The sequence below is a fragment of the Dunckerocampus dactyliophorus genome, chromosome 13 (assembly GCF_027744805.1).
Source record: "Dunckerocampus dactyliophorus isolate RoL2022-P2 chromosome 13, RoL_Ddac_1.1, whole genome shotgun sequence".
Classification (NCBI taxonomy): domain Eukaryota; kingdom Metazoa; phylum Chordata; class Actinopteri; order Syngnathiformes; family Syngnathidae; genus Dunckerocampus; species Dunckerocampus dactyliophorus.
Window position 1 is genome coordinate 27,310,060 of NC_072831.1, and position 23,645 is coordinate 27,333,704.

At 43.7% G+C, this 23,645-nt stretch overlaps 1 protein-coding gene across 2 annotated transcripts in view; it reads left to right on the forward strand.

Moving 5' to 3' along the window:
* LOC129192661 (SLIT and NTRK-like protein 3) overlaps positions 1-23,317 on the forward strand; it is a 36,418-nt gene extending 13,101 nt beyond the window's left edge. For both annotated transcript variants that reach the window (XM_054796906.1, XM_054796907.1), the window contains 2 exons: positions 3,678-3,897; positions 20,972-23,317. In XM_054796906.1, the coding sequence (XP_054652881.1) occupies positions 3,678-3,897; positions 20,972-22,057 (1,306 nt within the window). In that variant the 3' untranslated portion in view covers positions 22,058-23,317. The remainder of the gene's footprint in view (positions 1-3,677; positions 3,898-20,971) is intronic.
* The last annotated feature ends 328 nt before the right edge of the window (positions 23,318-23,645 follow it).

A 23,645-nucleotide genomic window follows, 5' to 3' on the forward strand; every position in this document is an offset into this window, starting at 1 on the left:
AAAATATAACCACAAAACAGAAAGTACTAAAAAAAATACAAGCCAAAGCGCTAGCAACCTCTCCATCGCAATAATAAGAGCAGTACACTTTCGTAGGAGCAGATCCTTTAACATGCTCAGAAATGCTGCAGCGACCTGGCAGTTGTGTGTCGTGTTAAAGAGTTTTGTGATTTACGGATGTCTGTGAAGGTGACATGAGTCCTGACTGTGTGTGTGGCTGCAGGATGAGGAAGATGGCTCAGTGCAGACAGGGCAGTTGACTTTGCTGATGTTGTTTTGCCGTGGTTGCGGCAGACAGCAACCTTTGTTGTCTTTGCAATAAAGAGACTGTTGCTTGACCACCTCCTTGTCATCCTTACAACATCCGCGTAGACGTTACAATACCATCTTTATCCTTAATGACGGCCGTGACAGTCCGGTGTTGGGAGCAGTCCGGCCTCACAAAGTGCATTCTTTTGTGTGGGGACGTATTTCCCTGGCGGACCGCTAAATCATGGCGGAATCACATCACAAACACTAACCTGCACCCTCCCGAACTAAACATGTCGAAACGACAACCTGAAACACTAGAAAAAGTTGGCGTAAAAACTTCCAAACTCATCTCTTTCGGCGAGTGAATGGAAGCTAGCTGGGGTAGCTTAGTTTAGCAGAGCATGCTAGTGCGGCTGTGCGTGTGCGACTCAGTCTGTATGAGTGTGTTTACATTGTGTGGTGTTTTCCCGCTTGTTCATGTAAGCGAGTGTTTTGCGATGCCCGTTGACGTCACGCAAGTTCTGAGTGAAACAAGGACGCGAGGAAACTTTATTCATCCCAGCTTGCCTTAACCGTCAACAGACCTTACATACACAACAACGTACACAACACACTTCCAGTCTTCAAAATAAGAGCGCTGTTCGCCACACCCTGTCTAATTATGTAAACAAAATAAGGGCGTCATAAAAAATATCTTACCTTACTACGCCATTGCAATTGCATCGGTAACTACGTCTTCCTTAACCACAACCACAGGTATTACAGTTTGTTGAGGATTGTGTAGCAACGTGTGCAGAGGATCATCAACATCTCATTAGAAAAGTTAGCCAAGCTACATCCGTTTTTGAAAGACTGGGCAAAATTGGCCAATGATGTATTGCATCAATAAATGTACAGATTTTAGCATTTTACATTTTATTTAGAACACATTCTATGCTGGTAAAATATGCTCGGTGGCCGATACAGTATTTGTATTTTAGTTCATTTAGACATTTGTATGCTTGAAAATGCTTTATTTGGGAAAAAATATGTACAATTTGCTTAAATATGCATAGTTTCTGACTAATAATAAGCCGTAGTCAAGCATGAAACAGCAATCATTTATTTCCTAAATAATGTTAGACAAACCGTGATGGAGCGAGGGAGCAATGTTTGAACTGTGATGTAGTAATGGCGACTGTACGTTCTCTCGAACAAGTAAGTCAAATATGTTTTAATCTAAATTAAGGTGTTCGGATCATACAGCCAATAGCAGGGGTGCGGCCAAGAATTCTGAGCCCCATGAAAAAAAAATCATATTAGGCCCCCCATTTTTTCATAATTACCTATTTTTTGAGGCACCTGTGAATTGTCCTAACTTGTCCCTCCCCCCCATACGACGCCCCTGGCTAATAGTAAAGCCATGGTATGGTATGGTATGGTATGGGTATCGGCAGAGCTCACACACGAAAGATCGGTATCGGAACTGGCAGTAGAAAACACTGATGGGAGCATCACTAAGACAGACACACAGTGGTGCAAAAAGTGTTTGCTGAATTCTTTTTTTTTTTGCATGTTTGTCATACTTAAATGTTTCACATCATCAAACTCATTTAAATATTAGTCAAAGACAACACAACTGAACACAAAAAAATCCAAAGCTACATTTCTCTGTGTGAAAAAGTGATTGCCCCCTAAACCTAATAACTGGTTGGGCCCCCCCAAGCAGCAACAACTGCAATCAAGCGTTTGTGATAACTTGCAATGAGTCTCTTACAGCACTGGGGAGGAATTTTGGCCCACTCATCTTTGCAGAATTGTTGTCATTCAGCCACATTGGAGGCTTTTCCAGCATGAAGCCTTTTTAAGGTCATACCACAGCATCTCAATAGGATTCAGGTCAGGACTTTGACTCGGCCACTCCAAAGTCTTCATTTTGTTGTTCTTCAGCCATTCAGAGGTGGACTTGCTGGTGTGTTTTGGATCATTGTCCTGCTGCAGAACCCAAGTTGGTTTCAGCTTGAGGTCACCAACAGATGGCCGGACATTCTCCTTCAAGATTTTTTAGTAGACAGCAGAATTCATGGTTCCATTTGTCACAGCAAGTCTTCCAGGTCCTGAATGAGCAAAACAGCCCCAGACCATCACACTACCACCGCCATATTTTACTGTTGGGATGATGTTTTTTTTCTGAAATGCAGTGTTACTTTTACACCAGATGTAATGGGACACACACCTTCCAAAAGGTTAAACTTTTGTCTGGTCAGACTACAGAGTATTTTCACAAAGGTCTTGGGGATCATCAGGATGTTTTCTAGCAAAATTTAAACGAGCCTTAATGTTCTTTTTGTTCAACCGTGGTTTTCGTATTGGAAGTCTGCCATGCAGGCTGTTTTTGCCCAGTGTCTTTTTTATGGTGGAGTTATGAACATTGACCTTCACTGAGGGAAGTGAGACCTGCAGTTCTTTGGATGTTGTTGTGGGATCTTTTGTGACCTCTTGGATGAGTCGTCGCTGCGCTCTTGGGGTCGTTTTTGTTTGGCTGGCCACTCCAGGGAAGGTTCACCACTGTTCCATGTTTTCGTCGTTTGTGGATAACGGCTCTCACTGTGGTTCACTGGAGTCCCAAAGCTTTAGAAATGTCTTTATAACCTTTTTCCATGTAGGTTGGATTTTTTCTCCCTTACTAATAAAAAGTTTCATTTAAAAACTTCATTTTGTGTTCAGTTGTGTTGTCATTGACTAAAATTTAAATTTGTTTGATGATTTGAAACATTTAAGTGCTTTTCCACACCACCGTACTTTTGATTCTATAAACGTGTTCTTCAATGTACATTTGTTAAAGCAAACATCTCCCGTGAGTAACGATGTTGATTCAGTCAGTAATTCCTTTAATATTTAAAGAATAAGAGTCCTGTCACAGCAGACAGGCGACATCTCAAGTCTGGACCTGAAAAAAAAATCCTCCTAATGTTTCGTTAGCCTTTGCCAGGGACTCTCGGGCAAGTGAGCGCTAATTAATTTAAGCCAGACCTCGTTTCATCAATAGAATTCGATGAGCAGGCTCAATTTAATCGCAACTTCTGATTTTTATTATTGATTAGTGCCGTCAAAGATTCATTGCTTGTTCAAGCCAACACATTGATTGGGCACGCTGCGGCGAGGATAAGCACGGAATGTCATGTTTTGATACCGATCAACTAATCAGCTGTGAACGGGTGAAAAAAGCGCAATTAAAAACAAATTCCTGTATGACTGATTTACATAAATATCCATTTGTGTAATTATAATGCTGGAAGGCAAGAGTGGCAATTTACCTACTGCTGCTGTTGCTAAACGACCCACTTACAGACTTTGTCATTTTTTAAACATGCAACCTGGGATTATCACAACCAATATGCTTTCTGGGATGTTTGGAAGTAATGTGTCCTTCTTCTCTGCGTTAGGTACCTTTACTTTGAGTACAACGAGATCCGGGAGATTGACAGCGGCACCTTCGACTCCATGCCGTCCCTCCTGCTGTTGTTTCTGAACGCCAACCTCCTGCGAAGTCTTCCCCCGGGGGTGTTTTCTGGAGTCAATCTGGCTCGCCTCAACCTGAGGAACAACCACTTGCTGCAGCTTCCGATGGACGGCGTGCTGGAGCACCTCACCGGCCTGGTACAGGTTGGTATTCACTGATTAAAAAAAAAAAAAGCATTACCTGAATGTGCGTCAGTGAGTCAGAAACCTGGCAAGAAAGAGGCTTTAGTCGAGCCATTATCTTGAGTGACAGTGGCAGACGGACCGCACTGGATCACCACTGTTTGTTTACGAAAACGCACAAATGTGCATAAGTATATTTACTTGACATGTCAGACGACGAGATTAAAAGGACTAATGCGTTACCAAGACGCGTCGTGTTTTCACAGCTTGATGAAATACACAAAACAAACTCAGCTCTTGGATGGAGCTAGTTTGATATGTTAAACCCCCCCCCCCCCAGGCACTGGTGTCTTGGCACCAATTGTGCTGATAATGATTTGAACTTAAGAAAGAAAAAAAGGAATAACAGGATCTCAGGAATGAGAATTGGTAGACGGAAACTACTGAAAGATCTGATCGCCAAAGACAGATGAAAAGGTTTGCGCGGGTTCGGTTCAGCTTGACTCAGTTAGGGGCGACAAAATAGTATCGCATGCTAAAACTGCCCTGACGTCACACATTGGACGCTTCTGTTTTGTGATGCTAAAAACAACAGCGGAGGAGAACAAGGGTCTCAGTCTTTACGCCTAAGCAGACACATTTTATCCACAAGGAAACTGCCTCTTATGGAAATGCCGACTTATGACAATCAAACAGTATTCTCGGGTGGACATATGCAAGAGGTCCATGATGTTGGGAGTTGAAATCATTTTCCACGAGGGTTAGCTTTTTTGTGAAGGCAATAAAAGACCAGACTGCAGCGTCCACAGCTGAGGCACATCAACAGGCTAAGCTATCATTAGCATGTGTGTTGTTTTATGGGGGGGGGTTTTGGCAATGACGGATCTGCTTGACCAAATTCAGTGCGCAGCAGTGCTTATGTCACCCAGCTACTAGATATAGTACCTGCTAGTACCTGCTTTTGCCTACGGAAAAGTGTCAGTAGCGAGTAGAACAGTGCACAGTACCGGCTCGGATTTGGCTTGAGTCAGTTGAGGGCGGTTTGTCAACGCCACAATAGTTCATTGTATCAATAGTCGCAGGTAAGTGCTCCAACGTGTGACGGCAATAGTGAAGCAGAATGAGGCTCTCCTGTCTTTATGCCATAATCAAACAGTTGGATTTATCCAAGAGGAGACTGAGGGCAGAGAGATGCCAATTTAAGACAATCAACCACAATCAGGATCCCCCCCCCCCCAGTGTTGTTACTAACAGATCAGGAACATCTATAGGATGCTGTAATGTTGTGGGTTACACTCTTTCTTCGGGAGACTCCGGCAAAATCAGAGGGGTTAGGATCTCTCTGAGAGTAAAACACATCAGCGTCCAGAGCTTACACACAGTATCACGGTAATATAACACTTGCATGCACTGTCATCTGTATGGTATCAGCTCTACTCCACGGGACTCCACGGTTGACCAGGTGCTATAAATAGTACCTGGTTCTGCCAACAGCGTGTACCTGGGTGAGCCGAGTAGGTACCGTTTAGTGGCTAAAGGGGCAGAGTTTGTATGCTATAAAGGCAAGACCAAGCAAGACAGGACTAGACAGACGATCTGACATAAACAAAAAGACGAGCATACTCAATACATCCAAGAAGGGCAGAACACAAGACCACAGGGAGTTGGTACAAGGGTGGAGGACTGGTAGCAACACACAAAAATGTCAAGAGGGTCCCTACACGATTAGAACACTGCACCAAAGGGCAGAGTATGGATAAAGAGCTCGAGGCCTCGTGGCACCAAAGTGAAAGGAGAACACTCGCGTTGGCAACGAATAACAACGACTGCGGCTACATTTCAAAAACATTCTTGTGCTGCAGGTTGATGTTAAAGCAACTTACTGAGCTCCCCAGTGTAACTGGAGGAGGGCGTTGAGCAGGATGTGTCTGTGTCAAGGGAGCAACTTAGCAGGATGCTGCACTAGTGGAGCACAAGAAGCAGGAGGCTGAGAAGCATAGAAGGCGCCGAGACCCAGGAGAGTGGGCTTAGCGCAGGGGAGAATCTGGGGAGTTGGTGCACAGCAGGATCAGGGGGACTGTTGCAGCAGAGGAGGGGAATGGAGGGCAAAGGAAAAAAAGCACTGGGAGTGTTGGAGGGTGTACGGCTTTGAAGATTTGTGCTACGCGGGGGTGTCCTAATTTTCTCACATGACTGTATGCATTTGTTTGTGTGAAAATGTGTGTCAAAACATGCACCCCTACTGTGTTGCCTGTGCTCAGATTTCTCTGACAAACACACCATATGTGCTGTCATTAAAGGCTATAAGGTGGATTGACTTGAAATTTCTCACACAACTCAACATGCTCAACACTCTGTAACTTTACAGTGTTTAGTCGAGTCACCACAAAATTTGGTACGCTTCTTTGGACTGACAAGCACGTGTGCCAAATTTGAGCAAGATTCATTGACAGACAAGGCGAGATGGAAATGTTGCCCCTTTTCTGCCCACAACCCTTAATTTGCCACCTTCAGAGGAAAACCCGAGGTGGGTTGGCAGCCTGAAAGGGTGTTCTGCTCAGCCAAGATTGGGGTGTGGAGTTCTAACTTCTCCCACCCTGTTGTGTAGTAATCAATTGTCGCTGTTCAGGAAATATGCTGTGTGGGAATAACACAGGCGAGAAAATGTGTGGAATGGGCTTACGAAACAATAGGGGCGTGTAATTGTGAAACGGTCTCGTTAAGACTGAACCCACAGCACCCTCCACCAAGTACTGCGCTCTGTTTTACCTCCATTCCTTCAAGATGGAGCAGACTGCACAACGTGGCCTTATCTTTACCAATGCCTGCTCGACCAGATCGAAGTTCCGCACCATCGTCAAAATTCGATTTCCATCCCCGCTAGCCACCCGGATTTAGCAAGCCGAGTAGGCACGCGGGACTTAACGGACAGCAGAAAAAGATGATCCCACAAGGACTGAAACAAGAAAGCCAAACTCGATTATGACAGCGCTAATGTCAAAGGAGCCGTTGGCAGGGCATGAGGGTAGGCGAGTGGAAGACTGATGCACAGCTGGTCAGGATGGAGGAATAGGAGCGAATCTCAGAGCCAGAAAACAGCGTATTCTTCCTCCGTGCCCACCTAGCTAATTCACGACCGAGTCTCGTATTTATGAACCAAACTGCTGAGGGTGAATCTACTTCAGGCTGCAGGCCAATTCCAATTTTTTTTTTTGAGAGAAAGTGTTTCAAACAGAGTGGGGAAGAAGGACAAAGGCCAAAAACATACCACTTCCACACGGAATGGGAGGAGAACTTTTTTTTTCGCTGTCATGTAATGTAAAGAAATGTCTCATCAGTATAAATTACTGACGCCGAGCGAACAGACGAGTACATATGATTGGCCTTTCAGTATTTTAGACTAATAGTCAACCACGAAACAGCCGTTTGTTAATGAACACAGTTTTTAAAAACCGTGATAGAGCGAGGGAGCAATGTTCGAACCGCGATGTAGTGAGGGACGACTGTATATCACAAAACTGAGATGCATTTTTTTTTTTATGTATATAACCTCTTAGCATATCTACAAAATATCAAAGTGTATGCATCCTTTCATTTTTCACTACTTGCTGGAAAAGGTTTGGACGCCCCGGCCCTCTAGTGTGAACATAGCCAACGGTTTTAGGAAATTTATGGGAGTGCGTCATAACCACGAAATGTCGTAAAACCAAGGACCACCTACAATAAGTACGGGTTTCACGTTACGCCATAGTCATGGTTCCGTTTTACGGTTTCATCAGTCTGAATGGTTATTTTATTCTTAACAAATGAAAGGTCTTTATTGGTTGAAGTGCAGCGTTAACACTGTAGTTCCATCCTGTAGCTCCATTCGGCTTCGCTACTTGCTGCATTCGTCTCATCCACTTGTCTCTGTCCGTTTATGTATTTCACCGGGAAGGCCAAACAAGAGATCCCTAGTCCCTAGTCTTGACTCTCGCAGTAGTAGTAGACGCGTGACGATATGGCAAGGCAGTTGCACTTCCTGTCCATCACTCACGGCGTACGTTATGGGAACGCTGTAGGCCTCTGTACCATTACAGCCCTAATAATAAGGCAAGCTGGCACAGCTGCAGTATTTCTCCATCATCTGCATCCTGTGTTGTTTCCAGAGCTGTGTTGTGGCATGTGGGACTACAGTTTTGCGCCTCAGGTATTATAATTGGAAAATTGCCAGTGACTGGATTTGCATAATTGGTCCTAATAAATCAGGAGCGACACCATAGAGAAAGAACAAGGCAATGACGCGCCGACTGTAAAACCGCTCCTTGCACATTTGACCTCGGCGTCACGTGGCTCCTTGCTGTAGCACAAGCAAGCGATAAGGACGCGAGCTGATGTGCTGCATATTTCATCCTGCCTCCTCTCACTTGAGTCAATTTAGCGGAGCGGGCTTTTCTTAGACAGCCCCTCGCAGAGTAGTGAGCTACGGTGGGTGTGGATTAGCCCGAATGTCATTGTGTGTGTTTCTTCAAAAAAACAACCTAGGTAGTGTGGGTGAGACTGGATGAAGTCTGCTCAGGGGAAGGACAACAAAGTCGTATAAAAGCATATTGTCTTTTCATGCTGTTGCGCTCCTCTGATGTCCAAGAACATAAATCATTCACTGGATGCTTGTAGTCATAAAGCAGCAACGGTGTCGCCATTGTTGTGCCTTGATAATCTGTGGCACAGAATCTGAAGCAGCACTAGAACAACAAAAAATATTGCTATTGGCTGGATCTGTGATTGCTAGCTTAGCGTTGAAAGGGTAACAAAAAAGCAGCTGTCCATTGTCAAGCATGCAGAGCTCAATCATCTCATCTTGTAATGGAACGTTTCCCCATATTCCTTTCACGTAGTGACCAAGAACACTAAATACGGTAGCTTATGCTGATGTTCAGAACACAGCCTTCTTTGGACTCCGCCTGGGAGATGGACAACATTGAAATAATGTCGAACTGTATGCACTTTACATTATGGTAGCAAACATTTATTATGAACAATGCCATGATCTCATCTGCCTATGTCACGGCCAGCAAGTGGTGAAGGGTGATGATGTAATGACAATCAAGTGGTGTCCCATTCCTTAGTGGCTTCCCCCTGGCCCTAGGTTTTAAGGGGTAGGGGACAAGGGGTAGGAAGAAGGGGAAGGGCTAAGGGGTAGAATTGGAATTCAGCCTAAGTCTATATTATTTCAGAAATGCAGTAAGAGAATGTGCAAAGAGCAGGAAGGAGGCAAACTAGAAAAAAGGAACCACGGACAGTGTGGGAGAGGGAGTTGCTGACGAGAATACATTGCATTATGTATCCATGGGCATTATGGTCACTTATTAAAAGATATTCACAAGGAAGGTCCGAGAGGCTACAGAAGTTACTTGAGAATCCCCCCCGACTTGCTCCTAGAGGTGGTGGAAAAGTTAACACGTTCATGCGAATGAGACACGTCGCGTTCACAACTGGTTAATGGAAATTACGCATGCCCAAATTTTGAATGTTTCAAAGTGTTCTACTACTACGCACCCCCGTGCAGTTTACACATACGTCACACATGTTTACCACCAGTTTATTCAGCGGCACGCAAAATTGCATACCACTGTGGGTAACACGACTTGTAAGACACAATTTGTAAACATTTGCCACAAGTCGACCTGTTTGTCTTCCATTTGGGAAGTCCGTCTCACTTTGATATTATTGCTTTGTTTGCTTTTGCCTTCCTCTGTTGTCACGCTTGCCGATTGGCGACTGTTTCGCATAATGACAGTCACAGAGTCCGTGGCTTGGGCTTCCTCAGGATGAAACTGTATGCGATTTTATTGATGAACTATGACCAAATTTCAGATGGCTAAAAAAATTGTTGCATTGACCGTGTTTACATTATACCATGATTATACCAGGATTATACCATGATTATACCGTGATTATACCATGATTATACCAGGATTATACCATGATTATACCGTGATAATACCATGATTGTACCATGATTATACCAGGATTATACCATGATTATACCGTGATTATACCATGATTATACCGTGATTATACCGTGATTATACCATGATTATACCATGATTATACCGTGATTATACCATGATTGTACCATGATTATACCATGATTATACCATGATTATACCAGGATTATACCATGATTATACCATGATTATAGCGTGATTATACCGTGATTATACCATGATTATACCAGGATTATACCATGATTATACCGTGATTATACCATGATTGTACCATGATTATACCATGATTATACCAGGATTATACCATGATTATACCGTGATTATACCGTGATTGTACCATGATTATACCATGATTATACCAGGATTATACCATGATTATACCGTGATTATACCGTGATTGTACCATGATTGTACCGTGATTATACCATGATTATACCATGATTATACCGTGATTATACCATGATTATACCAGGATTATACCATGATTATACCATGATTATACCATGATTATATCAGGATTATACCATGATTATACCATGATTATACCATTAATATACCAGGATTATACCATGATTATACCATTAATATACCAGGATTATACCATGATTATACCATGATTATACCATGATTATACCATGATTATACCATGATTAGCGTCTGACAGCCCACACGACTTAGCTTGTGTGCCGCAGTGCTACCGCGAAACATGGCAGAAGGCAAATCATTTTTTCATGAGCCGACGAACACGATCGCAGTGATGAAATTTGACTGTGCCAATATACAGTACATGTCACTATAATCAATACTTCCGAAACGCCCATTCCATTTCATCTCTACAACGAATCTAAATGGTCCTTGTCACTAGCATGAACGGGATTGTACATGAACACCTACGTCCACGCTTTGACACCGTGTGCAAAACACCTCCCCCGATGGCACCGTTACATAAACGCTAGTTATTAGAGGACATTGGAAAAGAAATTAAAAAATACTTAAAGTCTCCGCAATGCCCTAATACCACCATAAGCTCTAATGAGGACTCTCTCGTTCTCTTTCTCGCTCTCGGAGAGGAAATCAAGTTGGGTGATTCAGCATCTGAGTCAACGCCAGAAATGATTACGGTTCAAATGCCTCTCTCGTTGTCTCTTTGAAAATGCAAAGGAAATGTGTACTCGGGGAGCTCATAATGACCAAATACAAACAAACACAACCTGCACTCAAGCACCGTCAGATATAATAACAATATCGAGACGCTGACGAAAACCGCAGCACAGCCATGGGAGGCCAGATTAGCGGTTTTACTGTGGATCTCTACATTAATGCTTTAAGTATAATAGAGCGTATGTCGTAAACAACTTAATGAATATTCACCTTCCTCTTGTCAGACCCGCAGAGGAGGGGGAACGCATGTCATTTTCATCCTGATATGTGGGTCGGAATTCACCAGAGATTTGGAGGATGCAAACAAACACAAAAATAAAGCACTTGCTTATGAAACAGAGCAGCTGCACCTGTAATGTGTGGCCACTAGAGGCAGTGAAAGCTAATTCTGCACAGTAGAACCCTGCGGTTCGCTGTGTTACTGTCCGACACCACCAATGAAAAACCACACTTTTTGAAAAGTATATGAATTAACCCATTGACTGCCAGCCATGAGCAGAGCAGAGAGCTCCATACTGCCATTTTTGCTGAACTTTCAAAAGTTCACAGAATATTGAGTTTTAGGCCTCCATAAACACTGAAACTATCTAAAGAAACTTTAGACTCTCTTCTTTCATCAGAAAAAAAGTTTGTTTCTAGCCTTTTTGGGTCTTTAGCTACTGGCGGTAGAACATAGGGTACTTTCAGCAAAAACACCTGATTTTGACTAAACTGAGAAAACAAGCTTTTTCTGCAGAGGAGCAAATTCAAGCAGAGTGACGGGGGGGTCTGCTGGATGTGGGGATGAATCCGGCAGCCACTCGTCAGAAGAATCAGGGTCCGGTTCTGAGTCACCCGGCTCTGAACTGCTTCCGGTGTCAGGCTCTGGTGTCGCGCCACACGGCTCAGTAACGCTAACCGCTAGCTTGTTGCTTCGACTGTTTGTGTGTACGTCACCCGTGTCACCCATGTCCCCTCTACCTTTCGCCATCGTGTCGCTACTAAAGGCAGATCCACCGCCAGACAATCTCTGTGACAGCGGAAGCTGCCTGTATTTTTCATCTCCGCTCGATTTCTGCATGCATTTTGCCATTTTCCTCTCTCAACCCACAATCCGTCTTCTTCATAGACAATCTGTCGCTGCCGGTTGGAGGAAAAGAGAACTGTTGCCCCCTACTGGGACAGAAATACATTGCCTACAAGTCAGAAATTCACACACACAATGAATAAGACTTTGATCTGTACTGTAGCTCCCGCAGAAAAAATCAAAAGACGTCAATGGACGTCTTTGGCAGTGAAAGAGTTAATAAATCATGCTGTGTTGTGGTTGAATATGGTCTACTCTTTGTCCAAAAATATGCATATTGTATTTTTTGTTTAAAATAAGCACTGTCAAGCATAAAAATGGCTGAATGAACAAAAATACAAATATAAGGCATTCAGAAGATGCATTCAAAGATGCTGCAATGATCTGTAGTGTTCCGCAAGGGTCAATGTTACTGTAAAATTCGGTGAGGCACACAAGCCCCAGACTTGATTGCCGGAACGACAGCTTTTTTTGCAGGTTTGGATTATCTCACAAATGATCTCTCTCTGTGTCAAACTCAGGCAAGGAGGGCTGAGACACCGCAGGTCCCGTTACGTGCATTCTCATTTGATCTGTTGTTATATATTTAAAACGCACAGAAAAGAGAAAGACGTGTGTGTTCACGTCTCACATACGGATTGAGGATGATGGGCAAAATTCCCCAAAAAGTGCAGTTTTCTTTTAATACACTTGAAAAGCCAGCATTTCAAGAAATGCTCCAAACGTTTGATAGACAGTTCAAACTGCCTGTGAGAAAATACATGTCACAAACGCCAGCGCCACAACATAATAGAGTGAAAGATGACATATAACACGAAATATTCTATTATTATGACATATTATTAGTATTATTATTATTTATTATGATGTGTTATCGTAACATTTGTGTTTTATTTGGTCTCAAAAAATGTTGACAATAGTATAGTTTAGTTTAGTGCATTGTTTTGTGACGCAGTTAAATGAATATTTTTTTGTCCAGTCGTATGTTTTCATTGTACTTTTCTTCAAATTGGTGTTAAAATTTCACCTTGTCTCGTTACCGTGGACATTCTCGTGCATCGTCTGGTCTCGTGAGTTGGGTGTCCCGTGACACCGCAGTATGGATATTTTGCGCCATCCTGTTTAGTCGCCGGTAATGTCGTAGAAATAACTCAGATGAAGTGAAATTGTGGAATGTGTGGAAAGATGTTTTTTCATAGTAAGTACGTCTTTCATGACAACTGTCACAACCATTCGTGTAATCATAACAAGACGAGCGTATCACAGTACGATTAAAAGGTAACGTTACAGAAGTTTGTCGCCCATCCATCCATCTTCTACCGCTTATCCGAGGCCTAATCAAGGAAGCCCAGACTTCCTCGCCCAGCTCCTCACGGTGGATCCCGAGGCATTCCCAGGACAGTTGAGCGACGTAGTCTCTCCAACGTGTCCTGGGTCTTCCCCGAGGCCTCCAACCGCCCTGAACACCTCCCCGGGGAGGCGTCCTGGAGGCATCCCGACGAGATGCCCAAGCCACCTCATCTGGCTCCTCTCAATGCGGAGAAGCAGCGCTTGTACTCCGAGTTTCTCCTCGATGACAGTGCTTGTCACTCGCTGCAAAGATAACGATCAAATGTGGGTTTTTATGTGTTTATATGTCACGGGAACAACACTTGGGTTGAAAAATGCAGGAATTTCCATTTAATCGCTATAGGTTTTGCAATTTTCTGCTTAATGCTGCCTATAACGGCACGCCGGCGGCGGCGGCGGCGACGCTCAAATGGTGCAAAGCGGAGCCTCGACGTGGGATCGGCCAATCATATTAATATTGATTTAGGGCTAAAATACAGAAAGGGGTCAGGTGATCCTGGTAGAGTAGTCTATAACAGATTAGCTATCTGTCAATAAGAGCTCTTTTTTCTTTATGTGGCTCCTCGGCGTGTTTTATATGCTTCACAAAAACACGCCTGTGGATATAATTATAGTGACAAAGGCAAAAAGATTTCACCGCGCGCTGCGTGTCGTATACTAATGTGTTTTATACTATCTGGATGGGTGGCGTGTTATTTAGCATGACAGAAGCAGCAGCATAACATTACGAACACAGATGCACTGACAGATTATAATAGCGTGTTTGCTTATTGAAAGCAGCGCTGGTTTTGCTTTCTCGTGGCGGCATAATAAAAAACACACCCAAAGATTTATAACACAGCAGCTTTAAACAGGCATGAGGTTTTTCCCCCTCATAATAAAAATGACTGGCTTCTTTCCACAGCTGACAGCTGGACAATGGAACACCTTCATGACGCAGTGTTAGCGTGGACTGACGCTAAGGCAGTGCGATCGTACGGCATACAGTATTTCCCCTACTTTGGCGTGATTGGAAGACGTGTGCCAGGGCGCGGCACAATGACACGCACACACAGAGCAGCTGAGTCATGGAATTGTCTGCAATGCCATCTCTCCTGGCAGCGTCTGAACAATAACCAACGCATGTCATCATAGAAATAAATACAAAGACTCAAAATAATCCAAAAGTCAAAACCCAAAGGATGCTCGCTCACAGGCAACACCACTTGTATACGAAATAAAGACAAGTAATATCCTGATACGTCGAAGAGACAAAAACCGCATCTGAGTTTGTGATATTGATGAAAGAGCGGATTATTAGTATGAACTTTTTCCCCTCCATTTTAACTATTGTGGGTTTTTTTTATTTCCAAATATTTCAACTTTCTTCTTCAATCATCTTTGTAAATGTTCTTTTCAGAATATTTTGTCTTTATTCCCATAATATTATAACTTTTTCCCCAACGTAATTTGCCAAAAATTACAAATTTATTTTGTTTTGTTTGTTTCTCATAATATTACGACGTACATTTAAAAAAAACTCTTTTCGGAAAATTACAGCTGTTTTTCCATTTCTGCTGTTGCTTTTGTTTTCCAACTATTTCAACTTCTTGTAAATGTTTTTCGTCATAGTTACGACTTTATTCCCACAATATTTTCACTGATAAAATATTTTATAACTTTTTCCACAACTTCATTTTCCAAAAATGACAACTTTATTTGTGGCTTTGTTTGTCTCTGATAATACTACAGCTTTTAAAAACAGCACCTTTTTTCCTTAATATTTGGTTTTCAAGCTACTGCAATGATGACGTTATTCTCGTAAAATTATGACTTTTTCTCATCAGGTTACAACTTTTTTGTTTAATATTTTGACTTTATTCTTGTAAAATTTCTGCTGACTTTTCCAATGTTGCTGTTGTTGTTTTTTTACTGAAAAGTTTTCTTGTGAAATTCTAAAAACAACCGCGCTTTGGACACCCCTGCTTTAGTTGAATACTTTTTTACTCAACACACTCACTGCAAATGTCAAGTATTTTCAACTCATCACAATAAAGCCCGAGTTAGGTCCCGAGTCATTGATGTCAAAGTCCAAGTTGAGTTGGAATCCAAAGTCATCAAAATTGGACTCGAGTCCACGCCTCTGCTATGTACAGGGAAAGCTAACATTAGCTTGTGTGTTTGTTGTTGTCATTTCTAATCGTGTTAGAAGTTTGGAACGATTGGGGGAGGCGGGCCTTGGCGCAGCACGGTTCCGTAGCCGAGTCGTAAAATGACTGTAAGGTGATCGCCCCTCGCTGCTTCCAAAGCCAAAAGCCACAGTACGCTCGCTCATTCGTGCGTAATTAACGCCATCGCACCTCTCGCGCGGCATTAATGACAGCTCGTCCAAAAGAAATGATCACAATGATTCCAAATAAGACTGGAAATAATCCACAAAGTCAAAGAAATAGCTTTAAGTCTACAGAACAGAAGTGAATGCAGAGTGTGAGCAGGGGAGCGATTTCTCTTCCCCAGGTCGCCGTGGGGAAGATGATGAGGCGCCAGATCGCTTTGAAGGTCTATTAAAAACACACATAACCCCTCCTTGAATGCCCTCCACATCGCAGCAACAATAAACAGTGAATTGCCTCCTCACCGAATAATGCAGCCAGGAAAGACACTTTTCAAATCTATATTGCATTTTGTTCATGCGGCACATTCTGAACTCTTCATTTTCCCCTCCGTATCGCATTGTTCACAAGACAATGGAGCGCATTCATCAGCCTGCAGAAGGCTTGGCAAGCGGCGGCTCAGCAAAATCCCTCTGCCACAACTTTGCAGTATCTGCTTATAATCACCCTTTTTACCCCCCCCCAAAATAAAAACAACCGGAGCTGTTGCGATAAAATGATGGCGTCCTGCTGTTTGTCATTAAAACCCACTACAATTTGTGATGATAATAAAAAAAAAAGCTTTGTTGTGCCGCCATCTCTGTTTAATTAGATTCAGTCATTAATTCAGGCTAAATATATTTTACAGACAAAGATATTTTTGTGTTATTAATAATTTCCCATCATCTACATGAAGAGAGAGAACCCTTCCACGTTTGTCGGTCCTCCGCGTCAGCAGACTGCGTCTTCATATTGGTGTTCATTTACTAAAAGCCTGCGTGTTGATAATAATTAACACACTGGTTTCCCCCGGTCGCACTCTCACACAACCAGCGCCTGTCAACGAGCTAACTGACGGCCTATAATCCCCCCCCTTCCCCTTCCTCAAAGCCCAGCCTTGATTGACAGCTTGACAGCAAATAACACACTAGGTGACCAGGCGTATAAATTGTAAACGCGCGTTGGACAGATGTTCGTAAAAGCAGACGTGAGCGGAACCCTGGGGTAGGGGAAAAAAAAAAAAGAACACTTGCGAGGAAGATACTTGAAGATGCTGCAAAAGTAGGCACTGACATTTTGTTCACGCTGAATGTCACAAATCTCAAGTCTTAAGTGGCCTTAATTAGGATGGAAGTAAAAGTGTCACTGCCTGCCCTCCAGTTAGCCGCGACACCGCACCAATGACTAATGCCGTTTTCCCACGACCCCGCGCTATTTTCCTCCCTTGTCTACTTCAAAACCCGCCTGAAAACGCAAAAACCAAGCCGCTTTGAACACATCGGTTTGACGCCAAACAACAATGGAGGACAATGATGGGTTTACATGCCAGGAAGCAATTTTCAGCTGGGAAATTTGGCAAGAATTTCATACGCATTAAAATTATCTGATTTTGCAAAAACCAAGCTGCACTCAATGCACCGGTTCAACACCAACAATAACTTATGGCAAAACAGGAAGGTGGTATTGCTGCCACGGAATTCACCAAGCGTTAGACTGTTCAAACACTAATAGGGAACGTGAGCTGGTTTAGACCGTTGGGAGACAGGTTGGTCGTACCCTACCGATGATGTTGTTGCAATAGTCATTTTTGGGAACACTCACATCAAGAATCACGTCTTCAGTGAAGGTGAAAGTAACCTTAAATGTTCATTTATCCCTTTCATTCATCATTTTCAGTCAAACCTGTCTTAGCGGCCACCTTTATAGAACGGCCACCTGCCTATAGCAGCCACTGAAAAATCCCCCGCAGCAAATTTACATGTTATAGACCCTGTGTATAGCAGTCACCTGTCCAACGTGGCCAGCGGCCACCCATTTTGTCTCCCTTGGTCAATATCTGACTGCATATAGCGGCCAAATTACCAACTCAAGTAGAAGCTTCATGCACGAAAAAGTTTGGTTTTTCAATCAATGAAACCGTCGTGTGTAGACTTTAATTACTGAGTCCTAGCTCAGTCACAATCATTCACAAGATCCACACAAACTGTCAGTTGTTCCACATAAAAAAGCCGTCTTCTTTTGAGCTTGCTATTTCCTGGTCAAACATGTAACTTTAAGAGCATTTGCACCAAAACATTACCGCAAAGTAGGCTGGGAACAGGATGTGCTCCCAGCGACGCTACAATAAAAAAAACATACGCTAGCATGCATGCGGCAGCGGGAGCAAAACTGAGTTGGGTTGTACTTAATTGAAGTATTTTAGAATGTACTCACGTTATTTTTCATCAATCCTCATCCACAAATCCATCAAAGTCCTCATCTTCTGTATTCGACACAAACTAAGCCGTCTTCTTTTCCGTTCGCTACTAGTCTGTTAACTTGTCAGTGTTATTCAGCTCCGAAGCAAAGAAGGAAACTTCTCCTGTTGCTTCTGCCAACTTTATTTATTGAACGCGGCCACCAGACAGCAGCTCAGAACACACACACATCTCTCAGCATCGTCTCTCCTTCCTGCTTGCCCACAAGGCAAAGGTTAAACAAGCCCCACTACATAGCTGTCCAGCCAATGCCTGTAAGAAATGACACCGTTTATTTCCTGGTGTGCGCTGGTCAATACTGTAATGCCGCTTGTTGTGGGGAAGGAGAGACTCACGTCGCCGATGCACTTTAATGGCTTTATTAACAGCGGAGAACACTGCAGGACTTTACATCCACGCCAACATAAACACACTTCCCAACTCTCTCCAAACTCACAGCTAGCACTGAGCCTAGCTCTCCTGCTCGGGACGCCCACCGTCACTTCCCGTCACTTCCTGATGAACTAAAGCTGTAATGACACTCTGCCGTATAAAAAGTAAAATATTAAAAACTAGCGTAAGACATTACTAGCACAGCTTTGTTCTGTGGGTGGTGGATATATTCTATCAGTTATTATTAAGCCTCTAGCTTCCTTTTAGTAAGTAAAAACCTTGGCTATGATTGCACTACATTGTCATGTAGACCTACAAAGTACACTTGGAAGAACAAGAGGTGAATAAATGTATTGCAACTGATGTGAAACTGATGAGGGGTAGGATTAAATAAGCTTTGCTCCTTCCTACTCCTTTTTGGACATGCAAAATTGTGAATTGTACTATGTGATGTGCTACTGTTTGACTCATGCATGTTCAGGATTAAAACTATGAACCATGATAATAACAAGCCTAGTTGTGCTGTACAACTTTTATCCGCAGTCTGCAGTGCCCTCTACTGGTCAACATTATTATTAATTTTTTTCCCCCTTTTTTTTCTTTTTTTTCCCGCTACTGGTCAACATTCAAACTGGACGCCAACCTGTCTATAGAGGCCACCTGTCTATAGCGGCCACTTTTGCAGACTCCCTCTAGTGGCCGCTATAGACAAGTTTGATTGTATATGCATTTCAAATTGTTTACTGCATGTAAAACTAAAACTGCAAAACTATTAAAATCGTTTGTGTTAACATTTCTGGCTTTCTGGAATGGATTAATTGGATTGACATTATTTCTTACGGCAAAAAAATGTATTCACTTAATTTCTAGTTTGGTTAGACCTTCTGGAGCGAATTATTGACGCTAACCAAGATTCCACTCTAATTCAAATAATAAAAGCCTGCTGTTCCGGACATTGAGTTTGGTGCTTGTGTGTCTCACTGAGCATTGCAGTAACACTACTGACACCTAGTGACCAGTGTGGAACTCTACATATCTCCACAGCGTTTTTGAATGTGTCTCCTGAATGCTTTATGTTTGTATTTAAGTTCATAACCATTTTTATTAGAGGGAACATTGCGCTGCAGCAAAATGGAGACTGCGGTGTACAAGGCACAGAACCAGGGAAAGCTAACGTTTACTTCAGAAGTCTGTTTTTTTTCCCAATTACAAAGCATCGATAGCGACTAGAGCGGTGTAGGTGCCGCCATGTGGAAGCGCCGCATATTCTTACACACCGAAGAAACGCCTTGGACATGTGGGTTCCGATGCTAGGCTTTTTACCCGGATCTCTGGGTAAAAAGAGGCACCATTTTATCCTGGTGGTGTCATGGTACAGCTGCTACCTATTACGATATATTTTTTTTTTATTCTGTTCGTAAAAGAATTTATTGAACGTACCCATCTATTCATATTCTTGCAAAACATGCATCAAAATAAATTCAGGTTCAAGCCAGTGAGAATAAAAATCATTTTTAAGGGGATGTGGCGACGCCCCTGTTCCAGTGATCCAGTTATTTTGTAATGTAAAAATTCTAGGCCAGGTGTGACAGGTGTGTTACTTGTTTAAGGTTGAGGTCAAACATGCGTACACATCACATGTTTACATGTTTCACAATGTCCAAAAAGGAGGACGAAAAGCATAGCTTGTTCATGTCTTTATCGCTCATGTCGTATGGGCTAACCTGGCACAAGAACTAGTACGTGCTTTTGCCAACGGAAATGTGTCAATAGCGACAAGAAGAGCACATTCTTACATGGAATTAGCAACGTTTACGCAAGCGCCTCGGAATGCGTGCGAGCGGACACAAGCAGATGAGTGGTGCTGACAATGCCCGGTGATGCAATTCCATTTTATGCATAATCAGCTTTAGCCTTCTCAAATGGAATCTTGTACAGCGCTTCAGGATGCCTAATCAATAGTTTACAATGCAGAAGTGGATTTGCGCTCTTACACCTATTGAAAAGGAGAGCCTGCGCCGCATCCCGTCTAATTTTATAACACTAAAAGCGAGCTCTCCACACACAAATCTGCTGGGTCTTTATCGGAAAAAAACTCCTCTCGTAGCGAACAGGCCTTTTAAGCCAACACTTGAGAGTAGTACAAGTTGTTTGATTGCTACGGAGATATTTTATTGATACAAAAAAACACGCTTTTTATAGCGGCGCTGTAAACGTGAGCGCTTCAGTTTCGTTGACCCTGGAGTGACATTGTTTACATTCTGAAGCACCTTTCAACACCTTGCATATGTTTTCCAAAAAAAGACACTGGTAAATAAAGCAGGGCTATTAACACAAACTGTGCATATGTTTATGCCATTAAAGTTAATGGAGAAAACATCTTTCTGGGTGTCAACTTAATAGCAACTCAAGAGACACTTTCCATATTGCGCAGATCCATCAAAAAAATCTATTTCTCAAAGTGATTCATGCTTTTTCCTTGCACTGCAGACCAGCAATTAGCGAGCGATTACGCTAATGACATCGCCATGTACCGTCTATTTCCAGGTGGACCTGCAGCAGAACCCGTGGGAGTGCAACTGTGAGGCGGCGCCACTCAAGCGTTGGCTGGAGGGTCTCAGCGCTGTGGTGGTGGTGGGGGAGGTGGTGTGCCACTCCCCGGAAAAGACCAAAGGCGTCGACCTGCGCTCCGTCTCCATGGAGCTGCTGTGCCCCGAGCTGGAACCCCAGGAGGACCAGGAGCATCACACGGTCACCTCCGCCGTCCCAGACAGAGGCGTGCCGGTTGGCTACCCCGGCACAGGGCTCGGGCCCCTGATCCCTCCAGGGAAGGATTCAATCCCGCTATCGGTGCTGGTGCTCAGCCTGCTGGTGCTGTTTGTCTCTGCGTTCTTCGCGGCGGCAGCGCTAATCGCTTACACCCTGAGGAGGAGGGACAAGCTGCCGTTCCGCCGCCAGGGAGAGGTGGACTTGGCTGGCATTCAGATGGAATGCGGGCTCTTCACCGAGCAGACGCACCACCACCACCACCACCACCACCACGGCCTGTCCGGGACACCGACTCTACCCGTGCCTGAGCACAACCACGTCTATGACACTATCTTGCCTCCGGGGGCGGCGTCCAAAGGCCCTGACCCGGCGGCATCCCCACATGTGTGTAGCGGCGCCATCTACAAAGAGGAACAGAACACAGCGGCAAAGGTGAAACAGCGCCTGCAGCCAAGCGACACCGGCTACTGCTCTGCGGCAGACAAGGACAGGGAGTGGACTCTGCAGGTGACCTCGTCCCCAATCAGCACCGTCGCCGGGGCGATGGGACAACTCGCCGGCCTGCACGAAAATGGGATCCTGTGCCCCACTGTGATCGACAGCCAGGGCCCCACTCCTAAGGTCGAACTGGTGGACTGCCTTTTCCGACTCCCCACCCCCGAGTTCAGAGACATGCCTGATAGATACGCTAGGCCGCCGCCCCGCTACCCTCACCCCCAGGAGTCTCAGCAGGACGCCCAAACGGTGGTGGTCACAACGACCCCTTCCAGTGGTGCAAATAGCGATCAGGCGGGCGATCAGGGCGCCAGACTGATGACCACGCCGGACTACATGGAGGTTCTGGACCGCTCTTATCAGTTTTAGCGCTCCTCTGCCCCTTTCCTCATCCTCTTCTCACTGGAGATGAATCACACAGGAAGAATGACTCCTGTACAAAGAGGAGCCTGTGGGGGAGTAGGACTACACTTCAAACTATTCCTGAATAACAAGCTGGGGTCACTTTTTGTATTCCCCCTCTTCTACTACAACTACTACTAGCATATAGGTTGGTATTTTGCAAGGATTATCTGATCCCAGATCCCTGCCTGGGGGCGTGGAGATGACTCCAGCTGCAGCTACCACACAACATCCCCTTCCCGTGTTACGCTTCTCAAACGGTGAGGCAGTGGGCTTTCTTCTCAAGAGATGCTTGCGGGGGCGTCGAAAGGTTTATCACACGAGGTGAAACCCCCAGCAGCTCTTTTGCAACATGAAACACACGAGAGTCTCTAAACGGCGCGGAGTGAGCTGAGCGGTCAAAGAAGGGAATGGGAGAAAACAGCCAAGTGCCTTAGCAGCGAACAGCCAGCAAGTGTGGTCAACGCTTATTTTTCTATGAATACAGATCTATTTATCTAAAACACAGAGGTTTGACTACCAATGGGACGACCAATCGGACTAATTTCACACCCGGACAAAGGACCCCTCCCCCCCAAAAAATATATATATACAGACACCCCTGGAATTGTTTGTATGCACTTGATTTGCTTTCATCTCATCCGGTTAACTTAATTTGCTTCAAGTTGTTTTTGTTTAGACGAGGGACACACTGCGGCTCACGATGTGCAAATAAACAAAAATGCAGCAAAAGATGGAAATATTATTGTTGTTTTTGAGACAAAAACAAAAAAAAGAAGGAAAGAAGGCCGGCATTCATCAGAAGGACATTGTTTTTGGGATATCTTCATAATCAGCCAGACTTAACGAGGCCTCAAGGACCTCGGCGCCACGTTTTCTTTGATCAGACCGCGGCATCGAGGTTATTGATTTTTTAAGTGCATCTCAGAGGAAATTCGGATGGACAAAAAAATGAGGATGAGGAGGCATCTTTTCTTAAAAAAAAAAAGACAAACAAGACACTGTCAACTATCGATTATTCTCTTTTACGAAGATACCTTTTTATGCTTTCATCTCCTACCAATAGTAGCGGCAGTTGTGAATATATTTATTCTTACTTTTTTCGCGTGTCCAAGCTCTTCTGTATGGGATCATGTTATATTACTGTATAGGATGATTCTGCATCTGGTTCCGCCTTCTTACCGCCGACCCAAGTACAATAAAGGGTGCTACATAAAAAAAAAACAATGTGTGTGTGACAAATGTAAGCTACACACATGTACATACACAGTGTACTGTATATACATGTACATGTACATACACAGTGTACTGTATATACATGTACATGTACATACACAGTGTACTGTATATACATGTACATGTACATACACAGTGTACTGTATATACATGTACATGTACATACACAGTGTACTGTATATACATGTACATACACAGTGTACTGTATATACATGTACATGTACATACACAGTGTACTGTATATACATGTACATGTACATACACAGTGTACTGTATATACATGTACATACACAGTGTACTGTATACACATGTACATACA